This window comes from Staurois parvus, unplaced genomic scaffold (genome assembly GCF_062004578.1).
Source record: "Staurois parvus isolate SC_StPar_1 unplaced genomic scaffold, SC_StPar_1.0 ptg000309l, whole genome shotgun sequence".
In the NCBI taxonomy this organism is placed as follows: domain Eukaryota; kingdom Metazoa; phylum Chordata; class Amphibia; order Anura; family Ranidae; genus Staurois; species Staurois parvus.
Genome location: NW_028318105.1, coordinates 296,220 through 322,500, shown reverse-complemented (window position 1 = coordinate 322,500; position 26,281 = coordinate 296,220). Strand labels below are relative to the sequence as shown.

Here is a 26,281-nt window from a genome sequence, read left to right as displayed (position 1 = left end):
GTCAAATACTGGTGAAATGCTTCCAATATGACATAAATCAAATGTCATATATCCTCATCCCATAACCCTTTTTCATAATCAAATTCCCTCAGTATTTAGTTTCATTTTGTGAATATGCAAAAAAATACATATATAGCTCTTAACACATAAAAAAACAAAAAAATGTGTAGTCCCAAATGGCATACACCCACAGGTCCTAAAAGAATTGAGCTCTGTCATTTCAAAGCCATTTTTTTCTAATTTGTAAGGACTCTTTAATGACTGCCATTGTACCACTGGATTAGCGTAAGGCCATATATTTAAAAAGAGGTCAAAGTAACTATAGAACTGTTAGTTTAACTTCTATAGTTGGGAAGATACTGGAGAGTTTATTTAAAGACAACATAGATGAGTTATTACTGGAAAAAAATATTTTAAGCAGCAGACAGCATGGATTCATGAAAGACAGAAGTTGTCAAACAAATCTGATTTTCTTTTTATGAGGAGGTAAACAAAATCTTAGACAAAGGAGTGGCTGTGGATGTAGTATACTTGGCTTTTGCAAAAGAGTTTGACACAGTTCCCCACACACGGCTAATGTGTAAGGTAAAGTCTACAGGCTTGGAAAAATCAGTTTGTAAATAGATAGAAAACTGACTAAAAGACCAAATTCAGAGATTAATGGTTAATGATACTCTAAATGGTCTAGGGTTGTTGGTGGTGTACCCCAAGGTTCAGTGGGGTACATACATATATTATAAATTTATATATATTATAAAAATATTAATTATAAATATATTTATTACAGGTGTGTGTGTGTGTATGTGTGTGTGTATATATATATATATATATATATATATATATATATATATATATATATATATATATATATATAGCGCCATCAATTTACATATATTGTACATTCACATCAGTCCTTAACTCTCAAGAGGCACACAATCTAAGGTCCCTAACTTACATACACATACTAGGGCCAATTATTCAGATAGGATCCAGTTAATCTACCAGCATGTCTTTGGAGTGTGGGAGGAATCCGGAGTACCCAGGGGAAACCCACGCAGGCACAGGGCGAACATGAAAAATCCAGGCAGGTGGTGCTATATATTTATAAATAATATAGGGTCTGGGACTAAAAGTACCATTTCAGTTTTTGCAGACGACACCAAGCTATGCAGTGGAACAACATACTTACAGGATGTCTCTAACTTACAAGCCAACCTCAATGCACTGTTTAATTGGGCAACTACAGTTGTGTTCAAAATAATAGCAGTCAGAAATCACTAACCTGATCAATCACTGTTTTTGGTAGAAATGATATTTCTACATGGCAGATAATTTACTAGCAGGTGTAGTAGAGTAATAGAAATCCAACAGACCCAACAGTCATGACATGTATGCTGCTTATTCTGTGTAATTGAATCACTAATTGAAAGGGGCATGTTCAAAATAATAGCAGTGTGGAGTTCTATTAGTGAGGGCATTCATTCTTTGAAAAACAGGTGGCAATTATTGCCCTTATTTAAGGAAGGAAGGCAGCAAATGTTGTACATGCTGGTTACAGTGCATTTCTCTCTGAAATTCTGAGGAAAATGGGTCGTTCCAGACATTGTTCAGAAGAACAGCATACCTTAATTAACCACTAGCCTACAGGTCACTTATACCCCCTTCCTGCCCAGGCCAATTTCCACCTTTCAGCGCTGCCGCACTTTGAATGACAATTGCACGGTCATGCATCACTGTACCCATATGACATTTTTATAATTTTTTTGTGACAGAGCTTTATTTTGGTGGTATTTAATCACCTCGGGGTTTTTTATTTTTCTTAAATCAAAAACCACTTAAAATTTTGAATAAAATGTTTTTTTCTTAGTTTTTGTTATAAAATTTTGTAAATAAGTGATTTTTCTCCTTCACTGATGTGCACTAATGAGGCTGCAGTGATGGGCACTGATAGGTGGCACTGATGGGCACTGATGAGGAGGCACTGGTAGGTGGCACTGATGGGCATTGACAGGCATCACTGATGGGCACTGAAAGGCAGCACTGATATATGGCACTGTTAGGCGGCACTGACTGGCACTGATAGGCGGCATTGACTGGCACTGTTAGGTGGCACTGATTGGCACCACTGATAGGTGGCACTGATTGGCATTGATAGGTGGCACTGACTGGCACTGATGGATGACACTGAAAGGCAGCTCAGATGGGCACTGATATGTGGCATTGATGTGCACTGATATGCACTGATATGTGGCATTGATGTGGCACTGATAGGCACTGATCGGCACTGACAGCTGGCACTGATGGACTTTGACAGGTGGCACTGCTGGGGCTACACTGATCATCAGGGCACACTGATCATCAGTGCCCTGATGATTCGTGTGCATGTCCCCTCCACGGAAAGCCAATTACCGTCTCTCCCCTCCTCTCGAGCTGTCAGCCTGACAGCTCGAGAGGAGAGAAATGCAGATAAGCAGCATTTCCGTGTTTACATGGGATCAGCTGTGATTGGACACAGCTGATCACATGACTGAGCCGACATCTTCGGCTCTCTCCATGATCGGTGATCCGCTGTGTCCGTGCTGCACGCTGAGAATGGGAGGACGTCATATGACGTCCTCTCAGAACGAGAGAACCACCTTGCACCCATCATTGGACTATATGGTGGGCGGGAGGTGGTTAAAAAGTTGATTGGAGATGGGAAAACATATAAAGAAGTTCAGAAAATGTTAGGCTGCTCAGCTAAAATGATCGCAAATGCTTTAAAATGGCAAGCAAAACCTGAAAGACGTGGAAGAAAGCGAAAAACTACCATTCGAATGGATAGAAGAATAGCCAAAATGGCAAGGACTCAGCCAACAATCAGCTCCAGGAAGATCAAAGAAGGTGTAAAGTTACCTGTGAGTACTGTTACAATTAGAAGACGCCTATGTGAAGCCAAGCTATCTGCAAGAAGCCCTCGCAAAGTCCCACTGTTGAAAAAAAGACATGTGCTGAAGAGGTTACAATTTGCCAAAGAGCACATTGACTGGCCTAAAGAGAAATGGTGCAACATTTTGTGGACTGATGAAAGTAAGATTGTTCTTTTTGGGTCTAGTGGCCGGAGACAGTTTGTCAGACGACCCCCAAACACTGAATTCAAGCCATAGTATACTGTGAAGACAGTGAAGCATTGTTGCGCAAGCATCATGATATGGGGATGTTTCTCATACTACGGTGTTGGGCCTATTTATCGCATACCAGGGATCATGGATCAGTTTGAATACATCAGAATACTTGAAGAGGTCATGCTGCCTTATGCTGAAGAGGAAATGCCCTAGAAATGGGTGTTCCAACAAGACAACGACTCCAAACACACCAGTAAACGTGCAACATCTTGGATCCAGACCAACAAGATTGACGTTATGGAGTGGCCAGCCCAATCCCCGGATCTTAATCCAATAGAAAAGTTGTGGGGTGACATCAAAAATGCAGTTTCTGAGGCAAAACCAAGAAATGGAGAACTGTGGAATGTAGTCCCAGCATCCTGGGCTGCAATACCTGTTCACAGGTGCCAGAAGTTGGTTGACTCCATGCAACACATATGTACAGCAGTTCTCAGAAACAGTGCTTATACAACTAAGTATTAATTAAGTGATTCAAAGGAAAGCAAAATCGTCAAACATTTTTCAGTTTATATAGTGAATGTTTGAGTTGGTAAAGAAGAATACAAACACTGCTATTTTTTTGAACAGTCTAATATTCACTTTTCTTCAATTTTTTTAGAGGAACAATTCAAATTTCATATATTTTTCTTCATGTTTTGATTTGGAATAGAATGTGTAGTGTTCCCAATGCATTTGTGTGTATGGAAATAAAAGGTATTAGAAGGATTTTGAGCTTTATTCACTTTTTTCAACACACTGCTATTATTTTCAACACAACTGTATGTGGCAAATGAGGTTTAATGTTGATAAATGTAAAGTTATGCATTTGCGGGGCTACAAATATGCATGCCTCATACATACTACGGGAAGTACAACTGGGGGAATCAATGGTAGAAAAGCATCTGGGAGCTCTGGTAGATCACAAGCTTAATAATGGCATGCAATGCCAAACTGCAATTTCCAAAGTGAGCAAAATCCTTCCTTCTATTAAGAAAGGTATAGACTCAAGAGAGAGAGATACCCACGTATAAATCATTAGTATGCCTCATCTGGAATATGCAGTTCAGTTTTGGGCACCAATTCACAAAAAGGATATCGGGGAACTGGAGAAGGTGCAGATAAGGGCAACCAAACTGATCAGAGGCATGGAAGAGCTCAGCTATGAGGAAAGACTAAAGGAACTGAATTTATTTTCTTTTGAGAAGAGGAGATTAAGGGTGGATATGATTAGCATGTATAAATACAGAGGTGGTCCATATAGTGAACTTGGTGTATAGTTATTCACACAGAGTAGAAAGGGGCACTATTTACATCTGGAGGAAATAAGATTTAATCCCCAAATACTGAAAGATTTTTTCACAGTAAGAGCTGTGGAAATGTGGAATAGTCTCCCTTAAGAGCTGGTTCTGGCCCGCTCAGTAGACTGCTTTAAAAAAAGGTCTGGAATTTTTCCTAAATTCTCATAATATAACTGGATACTAACATTTATAGATGAAGTTGATCCATGGGATATCCGACTGCCTCTTTGGGGATCAGGAAGGATTTTTTCCCCTGCTGGAGCAAATTGAATCATGCTTTGCTGGGGTGTTTTTGTATATGTATATGTATGTATGTATGTATGTATGTATGTATGTATATGTGTGTGTGTGTGTGTGTGTATGTGTGTGTGTGTGTGTGAGTGTGTATGTTTTTTCCTTTTTATTGGTTGAACTAGATGTACTTTTTTTCAAACAAACTATGTAACATAACCTGTTCTCAACTACATAAGGAGCTCAGAGAGCTAGGGGAGAAAAAAAAATCAGCATCACACCGAACTTCCCAGTAAATGGCTATGCAGGGGGGAGGGGCATGTCAGGGCAGATTTGATCACTGGAGAAGATCAGGCTGAGTTCTCCTACCTAGTATGGTCAGTTTTTGATAGGAAAGCAGTGGGGACTGACAGGAACACCGGATATTTCATACAAAGGAAGCAATACAAAGAGAATGGGATACTTTTTCATGCATGGTACAGAAGGAATATGAAATGTTGGGTTTACATATCCTTTAAGCTAAGAGTGATTTCTCTGTAGGGGAGAAGAGATTCCTCACCTTAGGACAATAGCAAAAAACTGAGGACTCACAGGGTGGGGTAGGATTATAGGGGAATACCCAGGGGATGTGTCCTTCAAAGCTTCACTAGTTTTTAATCACCCAAAGGTATCCGCCTATAAATCAAAGTCTAGGAATATCAAGCCCGTGCCATGTACTGCACAAATAGGATAAACATTTAACAGAAAGAAAATTAGAGGAAACCTGCCCTGAGGTTTGTAAGCTGCCAAATCTAACCTATCCTTCTAAAAATACAGGTTGTTTGACTTTTTTACTGATCCTATAACTTCAATATTTTCTGAGTCATTGACCCATATATGCATGCATATCAGGGGTCCTTACTTAGTTCAACGCTGTTTGCTGCTTACATGTTCAAAGTCAGTAATTCAGAAATAAAGCCAGTGATGGTGAGGTAGCTAGCATTTTCAGGTGGAGGTCAGTTATAACCACCTTGTTTCTCATAACACAGGATTCCTTTAAGGAGTCACAGTAACACAGTGCACAACAAAATTAATATACTAAAATTAATTTAAGAAATACATACCTCCAATAGAACAATGCCTATGCAGATTCCGACAATAGTGATGATGTTATTTAAAAGAACGTTCATGCAGCCCTAAAAGGAGAAAAAATAATCAAAAAGAGATAAGAGACAGAAAAAAGAAGTTAAAAGCAAGGTTTATTCCTCTGCATTTTGGTACTCAAATTAGTGCTAGAAAACTATTTAAACTTCTATTATTATTATTATTATACAGTATTTATATAGTGCCAAAAGGTTTGCTCAGCGCTGTACATTATAGTGGGGGACAACATGAGACAATACAGTAACAAAACCGTACACGAGGGGTTCGAGGGCCCTGCTCTTTATAGCATTCAGATCGACAATTAAATTATACAATCAAAAACGACTGCACTTGTCTTAACATAAATACATCAATATAGTGCAACAGTGCTGCTCCTGGAGAAAACCATAAGTCAGCAAACTTATTATTATTCGCTATGAAAAAAAAAAAAAGATTTTTACTGTAAAGATCTTAAAATAAGGCTTTTTGATATATCGCTTCGTAAACAATACCGATATCGACAGAGAAGACACTTTTTTAACTCTCACTTTGGTTTGACACCTTTGTCCCGATCACATTTTTTTAACGCATCAGTCGTGACTCTCCCAGATGTAGGGGTCTCCTCTCAGATTTATATTGCTCCTTTTCGGATGCCGCCTTCCCCACTCCCCCCTTGTAATGGGAGAAATGGGAGGCAGATTGCTTTGTATTTTGTATTTCTGTCTGACTGCCTTACTCATGTACGTGCATTTATCTTTTTTTATGCTTCTATATTATACTATTGTTACTTACCTATGTGCCTTGTTCTTGAGGTGTTTTGACCCTCAAGAGATTTCACTGTTATTGTTGTCTATCTTTAAATAAAAATTGTTTGTAACCAAAAAGTTCTTAAAAAAAACCTTTTATCTTTACACTGCGTTATTAACAAACACATACAATAAGAAAAATCATGTGTGATGATACCACATAATCTTTACAAAGGGGTGGATTTACTAAAGGTAAATAGACCATGCACTTTGTAAAGGCAGTTGCTCCAGAGTTTATTAAAAAAAGGCAAAGCTCTGCTGACATCCATCATCCAATCATGTGTAATCAAAAATGCTGTTTTTTGGTTTTTTTTTTAAGTTTCCTTGCATGCAATTAGATATTCTTTGCCAAGTGAAGCTTCATCTTATTTGCTACACTCTGTAGCAACTGTACTTGCACAGTGCACAGTCTATTTGCCTTCAGTAAATCCACCCCAATGTGTCACTGTGAAAACAAAATACAAATCCTAAATATAAATCTATCTCTCTACTCCTCACCTCACCCCTTCAGTCTCCTCTCACATTACTAACCTACTAAGTGACATATCCGTATGGATGTCACTCCACTTCCTCAAACTAAATCTTTCCAAAATGGAGCTCATACTATTCCCTCCAGCCCATGTCCCCTCCCCTGACTTCTCCAACAAGATCAATATTACAACCATCAGTCCCTCCCCTCATGCGGGGGTACTAGGTGTAATCCTGGATTCCCATCTGCCCTTTTCAGCCCCAAATCCAATCACCGTTCAAATCTTGTAGACTTCACCTCCACAACATCTTCAAGATACGCCTGTTCTTAACCTCTGAAACCACTAAGCAACTTATTCACTCCCTGGTTATTGCTCTCCTTGACTATTGTAACTCCCTCCTCATTGGCCTACCTAATCACAGGCTATCCCCTCTTCAGTCTGTTATGAATGCTGCTGCCAGACTCATCCACCTTACTAACCATTCTATATCTGCCATTCCTCTCTGCCAATCCCTCCACTGGCTTCCCATTGCCCAATGAATAAAATTCAAAACTTTACCAATAACATATACAGCCATTTATAACTCTGCCCCAAATTACATCACCAATCTTGTCTCCTGCTCTCTAGCTTCATTGTCTCCTACTCCCATGCTCATCTCCATGACTTCTCCAGAGCCTCCCTCATCCTCTGGAACTCTCTACCCCAATCTATCCGACTATCGCCTACTCTGCCCAATTTTAGGTCTATCTCTTCAGGGAAGCCTATCCTGCCTTCAGCTAGCAACGGAATCTTCTTTTCCGCTTATCAGTTCATCCCCCACAGTTATTACCTTTTGTACCACCAGACCCTCTTTCTTAGATTATAAGCTCCAAGGAGCAGGGCCCTACTAACCCTTTTGTATTGAACTGTATCGTTGCTGTCTCCCTTTATATTGTAAAGCTCTGAGCAAACTGTTATTTTCTGCTTATAAAATTAGTGCTGTTTCATGCATTCATTTTGCCATGCATATGGCCATGAACCCTGTGCTCTGATTCATTCTGTGCACAAAATCACTCAGAAGATTTCCCTCCCCCAGGCCCCTATACACCCAATGTTACAACTTCTCACAATATGCTTGCCAATGTTTATATGGTCACTTTTGCTGTGCGCAAAAATATGTGCTCCTTCATGCATTAATTCTGCCACGCATATGGCCGTGAACTCCATGCAACAACTTCCAGGGAGCACGGAGTGGACAAGTAAATGCACTGGACCTAAATGGCAGAATATATAGGTTCAGTCCAGAGTTGGTTCATCTGATGTTTGATTCTAATCTATCCTCTATACACTGATGCAGGGTGATGCACCATACAGAGTGAGTGGAATTTTATAGTTATATAGCCAGGTGCTGGCTATGTCATTATACAATTCAGAGACCCTTACAGATGAGACTGACTAATCCCCCCCCCCCCCAGTGCTGGGATTACTAAATCACTTCCTGTTAGCAGAGTGGATTCAGTTCTTCTGATAGCAGATGATCTTGGGACCTGTAGTCCTTTAGCCAATACATACTTCATTCCTGAGTGTTGATTAAACTACAACTACCAGAGAGCTGGCAAATAAGATGGATGCTGGGAAAAAAGATATATTTTACAGCAAGGCACTGGCTCGCTCTTTTGTCAGGGGACTCAGAGATGAACACAGGGAAACTGCTGTTCTCCTCCAGAGACAGATTGTTGGCCTACTGCTGCAGGACTCTGCAGATCAGCACAACCAGGATTCCAATCACTACACTGGGATTGCATTAGCTTGTCTTGATTTGTCCATGTCTGTTTTTCACCCAGACATCTCTGCTCGCTGCACTGAAAAGCCGTCAGGCAGTAACTCTGCACATGTCTGCAAATAGCCTGAGCAAGGACTCTATTTCTGGTAGGCTGTGCTAGCCATAGGATTGGTGAGTGAATGTATGCCCAGCCTCTTTCTGTCATCACTATAGAGACACTGCATGCAGACCTCTTTACACCTTAGTACCAAGAGATCTTTGCTTTCAGCAGTTCAGTCTACCTGTTTAACTTAATTGAACTACCAGTAGTCACTAATGTTTATGGGCCCACAATTGCTAGCAGAACCCGATGGATACCACCGCATTCAGAACTATAGACATAATATAGGGCTCAAGTTGACATGTCTAGTTAAAGGGACCTCTTCTCTTTTAAGGCCACTGCCATTCAAGTCAAGGGTACTTATATACATTCATACCGGGGTTTACGTTTATATAACTCTCTGCATTCCCCATTGCGATGCCGGTGGTCCAAAGGGAGCTGATCAACAAGCCTTTTCTTCCCCCTCTTGCTACATAATCTGCAAAATGTTGATAATTGTTTATTTCTACTTTACTAGTGTTCTGATTATGCATTGATTGGAGTTGTATATCCTAAATCTATTGTTTCTGTGGCCTACTCTTTTGAACAAGCCTGATATAGAGGTTTTGCTAAAGAATTGTGTCTCTTGAATTATTATTCTATGCTGTTTAACGACCAGCCACAGTGTTTATACTGCGACAGGGCGGCACCGCTGCGCAGAATGACGGTTTAAAACCTCATTCTGCAAAACAGGTAGGGGGCGCGTGCGGCTGCCATACCTGTGCCGCTGATCGCGGCTGTGGGTGTCAATCACTGGGTCCCATCCGGTCATTACCTGCCGGGTCCCGGCGATTACCGGCAATCACTGATAGGGAGCACGGCTGCAGTGTTTACACTGCAGCTCTGCTCTCTGTCAGCTCCGAGCACACTGATCCTGAGAGCGGAGTTTATCTCTCGGGATCAGCGTGTTCCTGTGAAGCACACACCCTCGCCCCCTAGTAAAACACTCCCCTCACACAATTAACCCTTTCATTGCCTAAAAAAGTTAACCCCTTCCTCCCCAGTGCCATTATTACAGTGTCAGTGGTTTTTTTTTTTGCACTGATCACTGTATTGGTCTCACTGGGGATGTCAGTGACCCCAAGTCAGTCCCCCCTAGTGTCAGTGTCCGCCGCAGTCCCGCCATAAGTCGCTGATCGCCGCCATTATTAGTATAAAAAAAATTTAAAATCCAGTATCTATACCGCCATTTGTAAACGCTATAACTAGAGATGAGCGAAGTATTCAAAAATTTGATTCGGCTGATTCGGCGAATTCGAGGAATAAATTTGATTCGATGCGAATATATTCGCTGCGAATTTAACTTATAAAAGGGTGTTTCTAGGCTTCAGAGAGCCTTCATATTAGTGCAGAACACTGTACCTTTAATTTAAATGCCCTTGGAGTCTGCTGGGGAAGAGAAATAATACTGTCAGTCAGTATGACATGCAGATGAGTGCCGTCGATCTTAGAATCACCGCACACTTCACTCATTTGGGCAGTCACGGGGCCAAAACCAGAGTGTGGAGCCACAGTGTGGCGGTGGAGGCAGCAGCAATGGGAGGCCATACAGCACCCTATGACAAAAATGGAACCCACCAGCAGTGTGAGGAGACCTGAAAGTGGCACATGGCAGAGTGTGGCGATGGAGACAGCAGCAATGGGAGGCCGTACAGGGACCCATGACACACTCTGGACCTGGCAGCAGCATTAGGAGGCGGTACAGGGGCCCATGGCAGATTACGGGCCTGGCAGCAGCAATGGGAGGCCCGTAATCTGCCAGCACCCTATGACAAAATGGAACACACCAGCAGTGTGAGGAGACCTGAAAGTGGCACATGGCAGAGTGTGGCGATGGAGACAGCAGCAATGGGAGGCCGTACAGGGACCCATGAGAGACTCTGGACCTGGCAGCAGCATGAGGAGGCGGTACAGGGGCCCATGGCAGATTACGGGCCTGGCAGCAGCAATGGGAGGCCCGTAATCTGCCAGCACCCTATGACAAAATGGAACACACCAGCAGTGTGAGGAGACCTGAAAGTGGCACATGGCAGAGTGTGGCGATGGAGACAGCAGCAATGGGAGGCCGTACAGGGACCCATGAGACACTATGGACCTGGCAGCAGCATGAAGAGGCGGTACAGGGGCCCATGGCAGATTACAGGCCTGGCAGCAGCAATGGGAGGCCCGTAATCTGCCAGCACCCTATGACAAAAAATGGAACACACCAGCAGTGTGAGGAGACCTGAAAGTGGCACATGGCAGAGTGTGGCGATGGAGACAGCAGCAATGGGAGGCCGTACAGGGACCCATGAGACACTCTGGACCTGGCAGCAGCATGAGGAGGCGGTACGGGGGCCCATGGCAGATTACGGGCCTGGCAGCAGCAATGGGAGGCCCGTAATCTGCCAGCACCCTATGACAAAAAATGGAACACACCAGCAGTGTGAGGAGACCTGAAAGTGGCACATGGCAGAGTGTGGCGATGGAGACAGCAGCAATGGGAGGCCGTACAGGGACCCATGAGAGACTCTGGACCTGGCAGCAGCATGAGGAAGCGGTACTGGGGCCCATGGCAGATTACGGGCCTGGCAGCAGCAATGGGAGGCCCGTAATCTGCCAGCACCCTATGACAAAAAATGGAACACACCAGCAATGTGAGGAGACCTGAAAGTGGCACATGGCAGAGTGTGGCGATTGGAGACAGCAGCAATGGGAGGCCGTACAGGGACCCATGAGACACTGTGGACCTGGCAGCAGCATGAGGAGGCGGTACAGGGGCCCATGGCAGATTACGGCCTAGCAGCATCAATGGGAGGCCCGTAATCTGCCAGCACCCTATGACAAAATGGAACACATCAGCAGTGTGAGGAGACCTGAAAGTGGCACATGGCAGAGTGTGGCGATGGAGACAGCAGCAATGGGAGGCCGTACAGGGACCCATGAGAGATTCTGGACCTGGCAGCAGCATGAGGAGGCGGTACTGGGGCCCATGGCAGATTACGGGCCTGGCAGCAGCAATGGGAGGCCCGTAATCTGCCAGCACCCTATGACAAAAAATGGAACACACCAGCAGTGTGAGGAGACCTGAAAATGGCACATGGCAGAGTGTGGCGATGGAGACAGCAGCAATGGGAGGCCGTACAGGGACCCATGAGAGACTCTGGACCTGGCAGCAGCATGAGGAGGCGGTACATGGGCCCATGGCAGATTACGGGCCTGGCAGCAGCAATGGGAGGCCCGTAATCTGCCAGCAACCTATGACAAAATGGAACACACCAGCAGTGTGAGGAGACCTGAAAGTGGCACATGGCAGAGTGTGGCGATGGAGACAGCAGCAATGGGAGGCCGTACAGGGACCCATGAGACACTGTGGACCTGGCAGCAGCATGAGGAGGCGGTACAGGGGCCCATGGCAGATTACAGGCCTGGCAGCAGCAATGGGAGGCCCGTAATCTGCCAGCACCCTATGACAAAAAATGGAACACACCAGCAGTGTGAGGAGACCTGAAAGTGGCACATGGCAGAGTGTGGCGATGGAGACAGCAGCAATGGGAGGCCGTACAGGGACCCATGAGACACTGTGGACCTGGCAGCAGCATGAGGAGGCGGTACAGGGGCCCATGGCAGATTACGGGCCTGGCAGCAGCAATGGGAGGCCCGTAATCTGCCAGCACCCTATGACAAAAAATGGAACACACCAGCAGTGTGAGGAGACCTGAAAGTGGCACATGGCAGAGTGTGGCGATGGAGACAGCAGCAATGGGAGGCCGTACAGGGACTCATGAGACACTCTGGACCTGGCAGCAGCATGAGGAGGCGGTACGGGGGCCCATGGCAGATTACGGGCCTGGCAGCAGCAATGGGAGGCCCGTAATCTGCCAGCACCCTATGACAAAAAATGGAACACACCAGCAGTGTGAGGAGACCTGAAAGTGGCACATGGCAGAGTGTGGCGATGGAGACAGCAGCAATGGGAGGCCGTACAGGGACCCATTAGACACTCTGGACCTGGCAGCAGCATGAGGAGGCGGTACGGGGCCCATGGCAGATTACAGGCCTGGCAGCAGCAATGGGAGGCCCGTAATCTGCCAGCACCCTATGACAAAAAATGGAACACACCAGCAGTGTGAGGAGACCTGAAAGTGGCACATGTTTGGGGCATGATTCATGGCGGATTTAGTCAGTTGTGTCAGGAACTGGTGGTTTGAAATCCAGACTAATCCACGCCTGATTCATTTTCACAAACGTGAGTCTCTCCACACTTTGGGTGGACAGTCGTGTCCTCCGCGGAGTTACAATACCTCCTGCCGCACTAAACACGCGCTCCGATGCCACGCTACTGGCCGGGCATGACAGCCTTTCAAGGGCAAATTCAGCTAGTTGGGGCCAAAGGTCAAGTTTCGTTGCCCAGTAGTCAAGGGGATTGTCTACCTCGGTTGGCAGGGTGCTGTCCAAGTAGGCCCAAGCCTGTTGTTTGAGGTCCTGCTCCAGGTCCACCTGATGCTGCTGCTGCTGCGGCTGGTTAGTAGTTTCCTCACTGCGCTGGTGAAGAAAGCTACTCATCAACTGCAGACTGAGGCAGCCGCTGCTGGTGGAGCTGCCACTGCTCCTACCACCCCACCCCTCCCCTGCTGCCATGGCAGCGAAACGCGAGCGCACAGGGCCCACAGTGTCTGAGGATGGACGTTGGCGCAGAAAGGCAGAGACCAACTGACTACATAGGTGGTTTTTATAGTACTTTATTTTGGCCTCCCTCTCAGCAGGTGTGAAAAAGGCCACCATTTTTGAATGGTAGCGAGGGTCCAACAAGGTGGACAGCCAAAAGTCATCCCTCTGTCTGATGGTTATTATTCGGCTGTCGCTACGCAAGCAACCGAGCATGCTATGGGCCATTTGTGCCAAGGAATGCGAGGGACTCCCTGCCTCCATCTCCACAGCATACTGCCACGGTGCGTCTGGGTCCTCTGTCTCCTCCTCCTCCTCTACCAGATGCTCCTGCTCCTCCACTCCTGTCCGCTGAGTGGAAAAACCACCCATTTCACTCAATAATTCCTGAGCACCAATGTCCTCCTCTACCTCCTCCTCTACCTCCTCCTCTTCTTCCTGTCCTGCCCCCACAGGGGTCATGTGGCGTTGAGATCTGTGCGCCACGTCTACCGCACCCTGACCAGCCATTGTTAACAGCATTTGTTCCAGGACGTGCAACAGAGGAATGACGTCGTTCATCCCATAGTCCTGCCGACTCACGAATAGCGTGGCCTCCTCAAAGGGCCTGAGCAAGCGGCAGGTGTCACGCATGAGCTGCCAATGGCTGACATCTAAGTTACACAGGGGAGTACCTTTATCCGCTTGTAACATCAGGAAATCGGTGATGGCCTTTCGCTGTTCGTAAAGGCGGTCTAACATTCCGTTCTGCCGCTGCAGCTCAAGGAGGGTGTGCTTTGCGGTGTAGGAATGGCTGAAATGCATGCAAAGTTTATGTGACATTTTAAGGATGTCTTGCAGTGGGATGGTGGATTTTAGGAACCGCTTGACAACCAGATTGAACACGTGAGCCATGCATGGCGCATGGCACAACCTTCCTTGACGCAGAGCAGACACCATGTTCTTTCCGTTGTCGGTCAACATGGTTCCGATTTTCAGTTTGCGCGTAGACAGCCATCTGTCGATTTCTCTGTTCATTACACTCAGAAGTTCCTCCCCTGTGTGACTACGTTCGCCAAGGCATACCAGGTGCAGCACAGCGTGACACCGTTGCGCCCTGCACATGTGATATGCCGGTCGGGTAATGGGACTTGGCACAGGGGTGGCGGCTGAGGACACGGCGGAAGAAGAGGTGGTAGAGGCGGACATCTTTTGTGGACCAAGGACGTGCAAACGTGGAGGCAAAAGCGGCGTGACCTGTCCAAGTTGCTGGTGCGGCTGTGCCGGCACCACGTTCACCCAGTGGGCCGTAAATGACATGTACTGTCCCTGACCGTAGTTACAGCTCCACACGTCGGCGCTGCTGTGCACTTTGGCAGAGACCGACATGCTCAAAGACTGGCCCACCATCTCTTCTACATGTGAATGCAGGGCTGGCACTGCCTTTTTGGCGAAGAAATGACGGCTTGGCACTCTCCACCGCGGCGCGGCACAAGCCATCATTTCTCGGAAAGGTGCTGAGTCCACCACTTGGAAAGGGAGGGACTGCAGCACCAGCAACTTGGACAGGAGGACGTTCAGCTTTTGCACCGTCGGGTGCGTGCTCGCAAACTGTTGTCTCTTGGAAACGGATTCCAAGAAAGACTGCTGACGGAATCCGTGAAGAGGAGTAGCAGGAGAAGGAGCATCTGAACGAGCGGAAGATGCCAACGAGCGACAACTCCCCTCAGCAGAGGTGTTGGAGCCTTGACTGGCTGATAGAGGGCGATTGACGTCGGGTGACGGAGCAAGTAACGGAGATGGTGATGGAGCGGGGGCTGGGGCAGGCAGAACCGCCGTATCTTTATCACGGTTTTCCCAGGCCACCAAATGGCGACGCTGCATATGCTGACGCAACGCTGTAGTCCCAACATGGGCCCCCTGGCCACGCTTGACTTTCTGGCCACATAGTCGACATACGGCTACGTTTACTTCCTCGGGCGGCTTGACGAAAAATTGCCACACCGCCGAGTAGGAAACTTTGCCCCCGATACTCCTCACTGGCTGACTGCTACTTCCTCCGTGCACACCGGCACCACTACTGGCCGTGGTGGTAGGCTGCAGTGGAGCTGGTGCTCTACTCCGTGGCCGTTTGCCTCCACTGACACTGCTGCGACCCTGCTGCCTCCTGGGCAACCCACCGACTGTTTTGCTCGCTGCCAAGCTGCCACCCTTTTCTCCTGATGATGCGGAAGCAATAGCCTGATGACGACGAGGCTGCCAAGTGCGATCAGCCTCATCATCATCAATTAGGGTCTCCGCCTCACTACTAGCCCCCTCGGCTGCGTGTGGGTCAGGAGACAGACCTGTCTCTAGACCGGCTACCGAGCCACTCTCCTCGCCAGTACTTCTTCGCCTGGCTGCTGAAGAGGCGGATGTCTCCCCCCGTTCCTGACCGCCCTCTGTTAGCTCTTCCTCACTGTACAGTGGGGCTGAGCCCACAGCATGCGATACTTCGCTTGGTGAGGGAACACCAAAGGACAGGGGCAGGTAGAGGACACGTGATTTCAGTGGGCTTGCTCCCGGGCCATGCCAACTAACGGTTGTGTCTGACGTACCCACCGACCGTTGGCTGTAGGTGTCAGAGGTGACCTGGGAAGAGGAAGACGACCGAGCCAACCAATCGATGACGGCAGGGTTGTCGGTGGAGACACGACCGCTGGATGACACCGGGAGCACTGGCCTCTGGCTGCGACTAGTGCTGCCTCGACCCCTTCCTCTGCTGCCACGTCTGCTCGCTCCTAAAACATTGCCTCCTCTGCCACTCCTCTGCATGTTGTCTGACATACTCTTTAATTCAACGATTCTGTGTCCCTGAGTAACAATTCTGTGTCTGTCCCTGAGTAACAATTCTGTGTCTGTCCCTGAGTAACAATTCTGTGTCCCTGAGTAACAATTCTGTGTCCCTCAGTAACAATTCTGTGTCTGTCCCTGAGTAACAATTCTGTGTCCCTCAGTAACAATTCTGTGTCCCTCAGTAACAATTCTGTGTCTGTCCCTGAGTAACAATTCTGTGTCCCTCAGTAACAATTCTGTGTCCCTCAGTAACAATTCTGTGTCTGTCCCTCAGTAACAATTCTGTGTCCCTCAGTAACAATTCTGTGTCCCTCAGTAACAATTCTGTGTCCCTCAGTAACAATTCTGTGTCTGTCCCTGAGTAACAATTCTGTGTCTGTCCCTGAGTAACAATTCTGTGTCTGTCCCTCAGTAACAATTCTGTGTCTGTCCCTCAGTAACAATTCTGTGTCCCTCAGTAACAATTCTGTGTCCCTCAGTAACAATTCTGTGTCTGTCCCTCAGTAACAATTCTGTGTCTGTCCCTGAGTAACAATTCTGTGTCTGTCCCTGAGTAACAATTCTGTGTCCCTCAGTAACAATTCTGTGTCTGTCCCTGAGTAACAATTCTGTGTCCCTAAGTAACGTTTCTGTGGCCCTATGTAACGTTTCTGTGGCCCTAACTCTCTCCCTCAATACAGCCAGGTCTGCCTCTCTTGAATGACTGGAGGCAAATGGAGAATTCTAAAATGGCCGCAATTTATAGCTCGACCATTACACAGTGCTGGCTGGCTGGCTGCTGATTGGCTAATGCGATCACATGTCATGAATGAATGCATTATGGGTCAGCGCGCCTTGTCTGCGTGCCTTCCCAGAGATCCCTGCTCCGTCGCCGCACATGTCGCCGCCATTTTTGGAAAAATTTCGATTTGCGCATCCGAAGTCTGCTAATTTTCGGATTCGTCGCGAAATTTTCCTAATATTCGAAACGAATTCCACTTCGCCAAGTTCGATTCGCTCATCTCTAGCTATAACTTTCACGTAAACCAATTAACTTACACGTATTGGGATTTTTTTTTTGCAAAGACATGTCACAGAATACATTTTGGCCAAAATTTATGACGAAATTTGATTTTTAAATTTTTTTACTTGACATGTTTTATAGCCAAAAGTCCAAAATATAGTTTTTTTTCTCAAAATTGTCAGCTTTTTTTTATAGCACAAAAAATAAAAAACGCACAGGCGATCAAATACCACCGAAAGAAAGCTCAATTTGTGTGAAAAAAAGGACGTAAATTTAATTTGGGTGTAGTGTTGCATGAATGCGCCATATTCCGTTAAAGTAACACAGCGACATAACACAAACCACTTCTGTAACCGCTTCTTGACCGCTCCATAGCAGAAATACTGCTACAGGGCGGCACGGGTGCAGAAAATCACATATACAGTTGCAAGAAAAAGTATTTGAACCCCTTGGGATTACGTGGAGTTTTGCATGAATTGGGCATAAAATGTGCTCTGAACATCATCTATGTCACAACAATAGAAGAACACAGTCTGCTGAACATAATACTACACAAACATTAGATGTTACCATGGTTTAATTGCACATAACATGTAAACATTCACAGTGCAGGGAGGAAAAATTATGTGAGGCCCTAGCTTAATGACTTCTCCCAGAGCTAATTGGAGCCAGGAGTGAGCCAAACCTGACTCCAATCAGTGTGATGATATTGGATGTGTTGCTGACAGCTGTCCTGCCCTTAAAAAACACACACCTGTTTTGGGTTTACTGGTTTCAAGAAGCACTGTCTGATGTGAACCATGCCTCGCAGAAAAGAGCTCTCAGAAGACCTGCGATCAAGAATTGTTGACTTGCATGAAGCTGGAAAGGGTTACAAAAGTATCTCCAAAAGCCTTGATGTTCATGTGTCCACGGTAAGACAGACTGTCTACAAATGGAGAAAGTTTAGCACTGTTGCTACTCTCCCTAGGCGTGGTCGTCCTGTAAAAATGACTGCAAGAGCACAGCGCAGAATGCTGCATGAGGTAAAGAAGAATCCCAGAGTGTCAGCTAAAGACCTACAGAAATCTCTGGCACATGCTAACATTTTTGTTGACACATCTACAATAAGGAAAACATTAAACAAGAATGGAGTACATGGGAGGACACCACGGAGGAAGCCATTGCTGTCCAAAAAGAATATTGCTGCATGTTTGAAGTTTGCAAAAGAGCACCTGGATGTTCCACAGCACTACTGGCAAAATATACTGTGGACAGATTAAACCAAGATTGAGTTGTTTGGGAAGAACACAAAACACACTGCGTTTGGAGAAAAAAAAGGCACAGCACACCAACATCAAAACCTCATCCCCAGTGTAAAACATGGCGGAGGGAGCATCATGGTTTGGGGCTGCTTTGCTGCCTCAGGGCCTGGACGGATTGTTGTCATTGATGGGAAAATGAATTCCAGAGTTTATCAAGACATTTTGCAGGAACATGTACGACCATCTGTCCGCCAACTGAAGCTCCGCAGAGGATGGGTGATGCAACAGGACAATGACCCAAAGCATACAAGTAATTCAACAAAACAATGGCTGCAACAGCACAGAATACGCCTTCTGGAGTGGCCCAGTCAGAGTCCTGACCTCAACCAGATTGAAATGCTGTGGCATGACCTTAAGAGAGCGATTCACACCAGACATCCCAAGAATATTGCTACACTGAAACAGTTTTGTGAAGAGGAGTGGTCCAAAATTACTCCAGATCGTTGTGCAGGTCTGATCTGCAACTACAGGAAACGTTTGGTTGAGGTTATTGCTGCCAAAAGGAGGGTCAACCAGTTATTAAGTCCAAAGGTTCACATACTTTTTCCTCCCTGCACTGTGAATGTTTACATGTTATGTGCAATTAAACCATGGCAACATCTAATGTTTGTGTAGTATTATGTTCAGCAGACTGTGTTCTTCTATTGTGACTTAGATGACGTTCAGAGCACATTTTATGCCCAATTCATGCAAAACTCCACGTAATCCCAAGGGGTTCACATACTTTTTCTTGCAACTGTGTAAAAAAAAAAAAAAATATATAAATATATATACGTGAGTCGTGCTCCCGTGGTTTTCACACCCCTCCCAGATAGCGTCAGATTGGCCGTCAGTACACCAGTCATCACATTTAACCCCTTGGTTGCCAGGAACACGCTCATGCACAATAAACCTCCATTGCTAGTATAGTGTAAGAACGGATCAAAATTTTTGATCAGATCAGCACTATACCAGCGTTCACATTAGTATAGTGTCCCCAAAAACACAGCGTTAGCGGGATCAGCCCTGGCACCTGCCAGCACCTGCATTTAGCCCCTAGGCTTACCCCCCTTCTCCCCCAGCAAGTGCAATGTCAGTAGGTCACTGTCACTTGATATATTACACACAAAACCGCAGTGTTCGCAGAATCAGGCCTAATCACTGTTAGCACTTGTCAGTAAATTTTGATGACTCTCATTTGCAGCAGAGTGCCAGTACTAGTGCCACGCTACCTTTTGGTGAACTGGCGAGTACTAGTGGCCTAGTATATCCTGGTCTTTCACATATCTCTTAGATTATAAGCTCCCAGGATCAGGCTCTCCTAACCCTCTTGTATTGAACTGTATTGTTCTGTATTGTCTCCTGTTATATTGTAGCGCTGAGCAAACTGAGCAAACATAAATCCTGTATAATAATAATAATAATACCAGCACTGCAGTATGACTTGGAGATGTGGTGAGTCCCATAAGTTCAGCACAAGCTGGTGCGGTGGCGAGCACAAATATTGTCCCGCAACCACAAAGAATTTGCACACAGGCCCGTAGAGCTCCTGGTCCTTCCGGATGTGCTTTCAAATCCCGATTGACAGCCCACAAATTCTGCAGCACCCGTACTTCCCCCATTCACTGCCCAACCTGGAATTCAGGTGGAAATAGAAAATTTAACTCCTCCCCTTGATTTTTGGAGCTGTTTTTCACTGAATATCTGCATGCGTTGATTGTGGATCAAAGAAATTTATATGCACAACAATTTATCGCCGCCAACCCAAATTCAAACCTTGCCAGACCAGTTGCATGGAAACTCATTACGGTTTTCGAATTTACATTTTTTTTGGGTCTAACCCTCAACATGGGCATTACTAAAAAAAAATGAATTGCGGTTGTATTGGTCCGCAGACCCGATTCATCATATGTGTTCTCTGCTGCCATGATATGAGAGTATAATGTGTTTTATGCATTTCTTTTACAAAGAATTTTATTATAGAATAGGAAACAGCAGAGAATCAGTCAAAAACATATGCAATGACCAGCAGGAATATAACATACAAAGGATTTGATGAATAATACAAAATATGTACTGATGAGAAAGCATGAAAATAAACTGCGTACATAAGTGCCATATAAGAAGAAAACACAATAAATTTCAAAAATTATAGACATTTAGAGACCAATAACATAATGAACTCTAAAGAAAGATTATTACTGTATCTGCATACAGAATGCGAGAAGAATAGAAGAAGGAACCTCTCTGAATACAGAGAGGTACTGAACACACAGGCTCTCTAAGGAGTCCAGCACATGGATGCAGTATTGCTGGTACAGGGCTCAATACAGGGATCACAATCAGCACAAATAGCCTGAAGAAGACAGACTAGACAAGAGGAAAGAGAAGAGCGAAGACAAACAAACAACAAAAAAAAAAAGGGGGGGGGGGGCTCCAGGGGGACCGCAGCAGAGAAAAAAAGAAATGGAGAAAAAAAAAATAAACTGGTATATAAGGTTTATATCGACAGGAGGGACTGGTCGAATCTCGACGGTTGAGCTATATCAAGCCAAGGACGCCATGTCTGTAAAAATTTTGTATGGGTATCTAACAGCATAGCTGTCAACTTTTTGTTGACCATTACAAAGTTCATCCGGTTTTTGACAGCCTCGAAGCTGAGGAGGGGAGTCTTCCAAGCCCTCGCAATCGTCAGCTTGGTGGCCATGAAAAAGTGCGATGCTGTCAGGGATCCTACAGCAGTAGCCTCTAGCACTCCACAGACCGGATTCCCCCAAGGCACGGAATCTAAGTCCCTACCTGCTTGTTCACCAGGGCCCCTGATGGTGGGGATGGACTTGGAGCAGGCTGAGACCAGGTCGCGGCCCCTGAGTTCACCCAGCTGTGGTAGAAGCACCGTTGGAGGTGTATAGCAGGTGAGAGTCTGATGTGAGGAGGTCACAAGAGCAGCGTCAGGTAGTCCGGGTCGGTAACAGTGGTGGCGGCGTGGTACAAAATCAGCAGGCAGAGGAATAAACAGGTCACAAGCCGGGTTTGTTAACAGGAGATCAGAACGTGCAGGGTTAAGCAGGAGAATGGTCAGACAAGCCAGGGATCAGAACAGGAGACAGACAGCAAATCAGGGTCAGGCAGGGTCGGCAACAAGACAATCTACTAAACTGGATCTTCAGGAAACAGGTAAGACCATACAGCACTTGAGCATTGCAAGAGCTGGGTTTAAATATCCTGCCCCACTCCTGACAGGCGCTCCTGGGTCCTAGTGCCTGTCCGGCGCCGTCATTGGTGACAGGCGCGCCTGGGTCCTAGTGCCTGCCTGCCTGTGTGTCTTGTCAGGATTCTACGCATGTGCAGATTTGATCGCTGAGGCGATCTTCCCATTCCCTGACATTGCCCCCCCTTTACGGGCAGCCTCCGGATGCCCACCCGATTCCTCCTTTGCGGCTGGCTATGACGTATTAATCTGGGGGCATGGACATTCTGGGCTGGTTCCCACGAATTCTCCTCCGGCCCAAAGCCTTTCCACTTGATCAGGTATTGTACCTGACCACCCCTCTTCCTACAATCCAAAATTGCTTCCACCTTGAATTCCTCCTCCACGTTGATATCTATGGCTTCTGGAGGTCTAGACCTGCGGTCTAAAAAGGGGTCTGGAACTGCAGGTTTTAACAATGATACGTGGAAGACTGGATGTAATTTGAGGGACTTTGAGGTAATTTGAGAGTCAGTTTAAATGCCACTTCATTAACCTTGCGTTCTACTGGGAAGGGTCCCACAAATTTGGGTGCCAATTTTCTGGATGGGCATGTCAGTTTTAGGTTGGCTGTTGACAACCAAACCCGATCCCCAGGGTGTATGACCAATTCTCCCTTCCTCCTCCTGTCACAGAACCTCTTACTGTCTTCTTGGGCCTTAGCCATTGTTTCCTGTAATACCTTGTTATTCGTAGTAAAGAATTCTAAGGTGTCCTGGGCTGCCGGGACTGAACCAGGTCTGGCAGGAAAGTAGGATGGAACCCATAATTGGCAAAGAATGGGGATTGGTTGGTGGCGGAATGATTCGCATTATTATATGCGAATTCTGCCATTGGTAGAAGTGTCAGCCAGTCATCCTGCAGGAATGATGTGTAGCATCTCAGATATTGCTCGAGCGTCTGATTGGTTCGTTCTGTCTGCCCGTTTGTCTGGGCGTGATATGCTGACGAGAAAGATAACTTAATCTCCAGCCCCTCACATAGCGCTTTCCAGAATTTGGATGTAAATTGCACTCCCCGGTCTGGGACAATCTATCTTGGCACTCCATGAAGCCAATGAACACTTGGGCTGTTTCGGAGGCAGATGGTGTCTTGGCTAGTAGAAGGAAATGGGCCATTTTAGAAAGCCGATCCACTACCACAAAGATCACGGTGTGATCTTGCGAGGGTGGCAATTCTACAATAAAATCTAAGGAGATCATACTCCAGGGTCGGTCAGGTATTGGTAAAGGTCTCAATAGGCCCCAGGCCTTGTCTCTGGTAGGTTTATTCCAGTTGCAGATGGGGCAAGATCTCACGTACGCTTCACAATCCTTGGCCATGTTTGGCCACCAAAATGTGCGTCGTGCCAGATCTATAGTCTTATGTATCCCAAAGTGCCCCGCTAGGGGATGGTCATGGCAGTAACCTAACACCAGGGACTGGACCTCCTTGGGTACCATGATCTGTTCCCCCTTCCAAAACAGCCCCTCCTTATTCAGTAGGGAGACTCCAGGCAGGTCAGAGACCCGGGTGGAAGCAGCCTGCAATTTAGACAACAGCTCAGATTGAAGCAGTAGGAAGCTACCTGCTGGCAGGATGGTGTCTGGCTGGGGGGTCTCTCCAGGGTCCTCAAACATCTGGGAAAGAGCATCTGGCTTAGTGTTTTTTGACCCAGGACGATAAGTTATGTGGAGATTAAACCTTGCAAAAAACAATGCCCATCTGGCCTGGCGTGGACGGAGGCGTTTAGCGGTTTTCAAGTACTTGAGGTTTTTGTGGTCGGTATAGACCAGAATGGGATGTGGGGCCCCCTCTAGCAGATATCGTCATTCCTCCAGAGCTGTCTTAATGGCCAGAAATTCCCGATCCCCAATATCGTAATTCCTTTCCGAAGGGGAGAGCTTCCTAGAAAAAGCCACTGGGTGCATCAGCTCCTTGGCCCCTACCCTCTGTGATAACACTGCTCCTACAGCCACTTCTGTTGCATCTACCTCTAGTATGTAGGGCAATGATGCATCAGGATGGTTCAGAATGGGAGCCGTTGTAAATAGCTTTTTCAATGCCTCAAAAGCTGCCTGTGCTGCTGGGGTCCATTGGAAACGTACTCCCACTTTGGTGAGCTGAGTAATGGGTGCTACCAGGCCTGAAAGGTTCTTTATAAATTTTCTATAAAAATTGGCAAACCCAATAAACCTCTGGACTTCCTTCTTATCCATGGGGGCAGGCCATTCCAGGATGGCCGAGATCTTTTGAGGGTCCATAGCGATCCCCGTGGTGGAGATAATTAGACCAAGAAATGAGATGCTTTTCTGCTCAAAACAGCATTTCCCAGCTTTAGCGTAGAGTCCATGCTGAGAAAGACGTTCTAGCACACTCCAAACATGTCCCCGATGTGCTTCCAAAGACGAGGAGAATATCAAGATATTGTCCAAGTAGACGATTACAAAAATGTCAAGGAAGTCCCTGAAAATGTCATTGACAAAGTGCTGGAAGGTGGCTGGTGCATTACATAACCCGTAAGGCATGACTAGACACTCAAAATGCCCGAACCGTGTGCGAAATGCCGTTTTCCACTCATCCCCCTCATGTATCCTTACCAAGTTATAGGCACCCCTGAGATCCAGTTTAGAAAAAATGGATGCTGATTTTAACCTCTGAAACAACTCTGGAACCAAAGGAAGGGGGTAGCGGTTTTTGACCGTAATCTTGTTGAGGTCCCTGTAGTCAACACAAGGTCTCAGGGATCCGTCCTTTTTCTCGACAAAGAAAATCCCTGCCCCGGCCGGTGATGTGGAAGGGCGGATAAATCCCTTTCGGAGGCTCTCATCAATGTATTCTTTTAGTGACCCTAGTTCTCGTTCAGATAGTGGAAAAATGCGGCCAAAAGGGATTTCTGAACCTGGGAGCAGATCAATGGGGCAATCATATGCTCGATGTGGGGGAAGAACCTCTGCCCCCCATGGACTAAACATATCCAAGAATTGGTGGTAGGCCGCAGGCACAATTTGGGCTAACTTGGCATCAGGGCTTACAGCCAGTAGGGCCGGTGTATTTAATGATAACTTAGATAAACAATGTTCCTGACAGTATAGTGAGGGGAACTGGACTGACCCGGTCTTCCAGTCAATCTGGGGGTCGTGAGCTCATAGCCAGGGGAGCCCCAGAATAACTGGAAATAGGGGGGACGCGATGGCGTCCAAACGGAGGAACTCCTGGTGATGTCCCGCCACTGTGGTGTGTATGGGAGGGGTCTCCCGATCTACCGTCCCCGATTTTATTTGAGACCCATCTGCCAAGAAAATATTCAACCCATGTTCTTTGGTGAGTAACGGTATCTGATGCTGGGTAGCAAAACCGAGATCAACAAAGCAGCATGAAAAAGTGCGATGCTGTCAGGGATCCTACAGCAGTAGCCTCTAGCACTCCACAGACCAGATTCCCCCAAGGCGCGGAAGCTAAGTCCCTACCTGCTTGTTTGCCAGGGCCCCTGATGGTGGGGATGGACTTGGTGCAGGCCGAGACCAGGTCGCGGCCCCTGAGTTCACCCAGCTGTGGTAGAAGCACCGTTGGAGGTGTATAGCAGGTGAGAGTCTGATGTGAGGAGGTCACAAGAGCAGCGTCAGGCAGGCCGGGTCGGTAACAGTGGTGGCGGCGTGGTACAAAATCAGCAGGCAGAGGAATAAACAGGTCACAAGCCGGGTTCGTTAACAGGAGATCAGAACGTGCAGGGTTAAGCAGGAGAATGGTCAGACAAGCCAGGGATCAGAACAGGAGACAGACAGCAAATCAGGGTCAGGCAGGGTCGGCAACAAGACAATCTACTAAACAGGAACTTCAGGAAACAGGTAAGACCATACAGCACTTGAGCATTGCAAGAGCTGGGTTTAAATAGCCTGCCCCACTCCTGACAGGCGCTCCTGGGTCCTAGTGCCTGGCTGGCACTGTCATTGGTGACAGGCGCGCCTGGGTCCTAGTGCCTGCCTGCCTGTATGTCTTGTCAGGATTCTATGCATGTGCAGATTCGATCGCCGAGGCGATCTGCCAGCTGCCGTTCGGGATGAAGTAGGCCCACTAACGGTTTAAATAACAGCGCTTCGTACGGGTTGCGCTTAATGTCTGTGTGAAACATAGTGCGGAGAAGGGCGTAAACTCTGATCCACAATCTGCACACCTTGGGGCAAGTCCACCAAATATGGACCATGGTACCCGTTTGTTGACAACCCCGAAAGCAAGTCGAGGAATATATGGGAATAAAATGAGCCAGACGAACAGGCATGTAATACCATCTATAAGAACCTTATAGGCATTTTCTAGAATGATAACATTCCTAG

The 26,281-nt window shown here is 46.5% G+C and overlaps 1 protein-coding gene across 1 annotated transcript in view; it reads right to left on the bottom strand.

Annotated features, from left to right (window-relative positions):
- Nucleotides 1–26,281, bottom strand: part of LOC149457641 (leukocyte antigen CD37-like) — a 269,956-nt gene that overhangs the window by 31,805 nt on the left and 211,870 nt on the right. Inside the window, exon 5 of the mRNA XM_089683416.1 lies at nt 5,776–5,847. Within this exon, the coding sequence (XP_089539542.1) occupies nt 5,776–5,847 (72 nt within the window). The remainder of the gene's footprint in view (nt 1–5,775; nt 5,848–26,281) is intronic.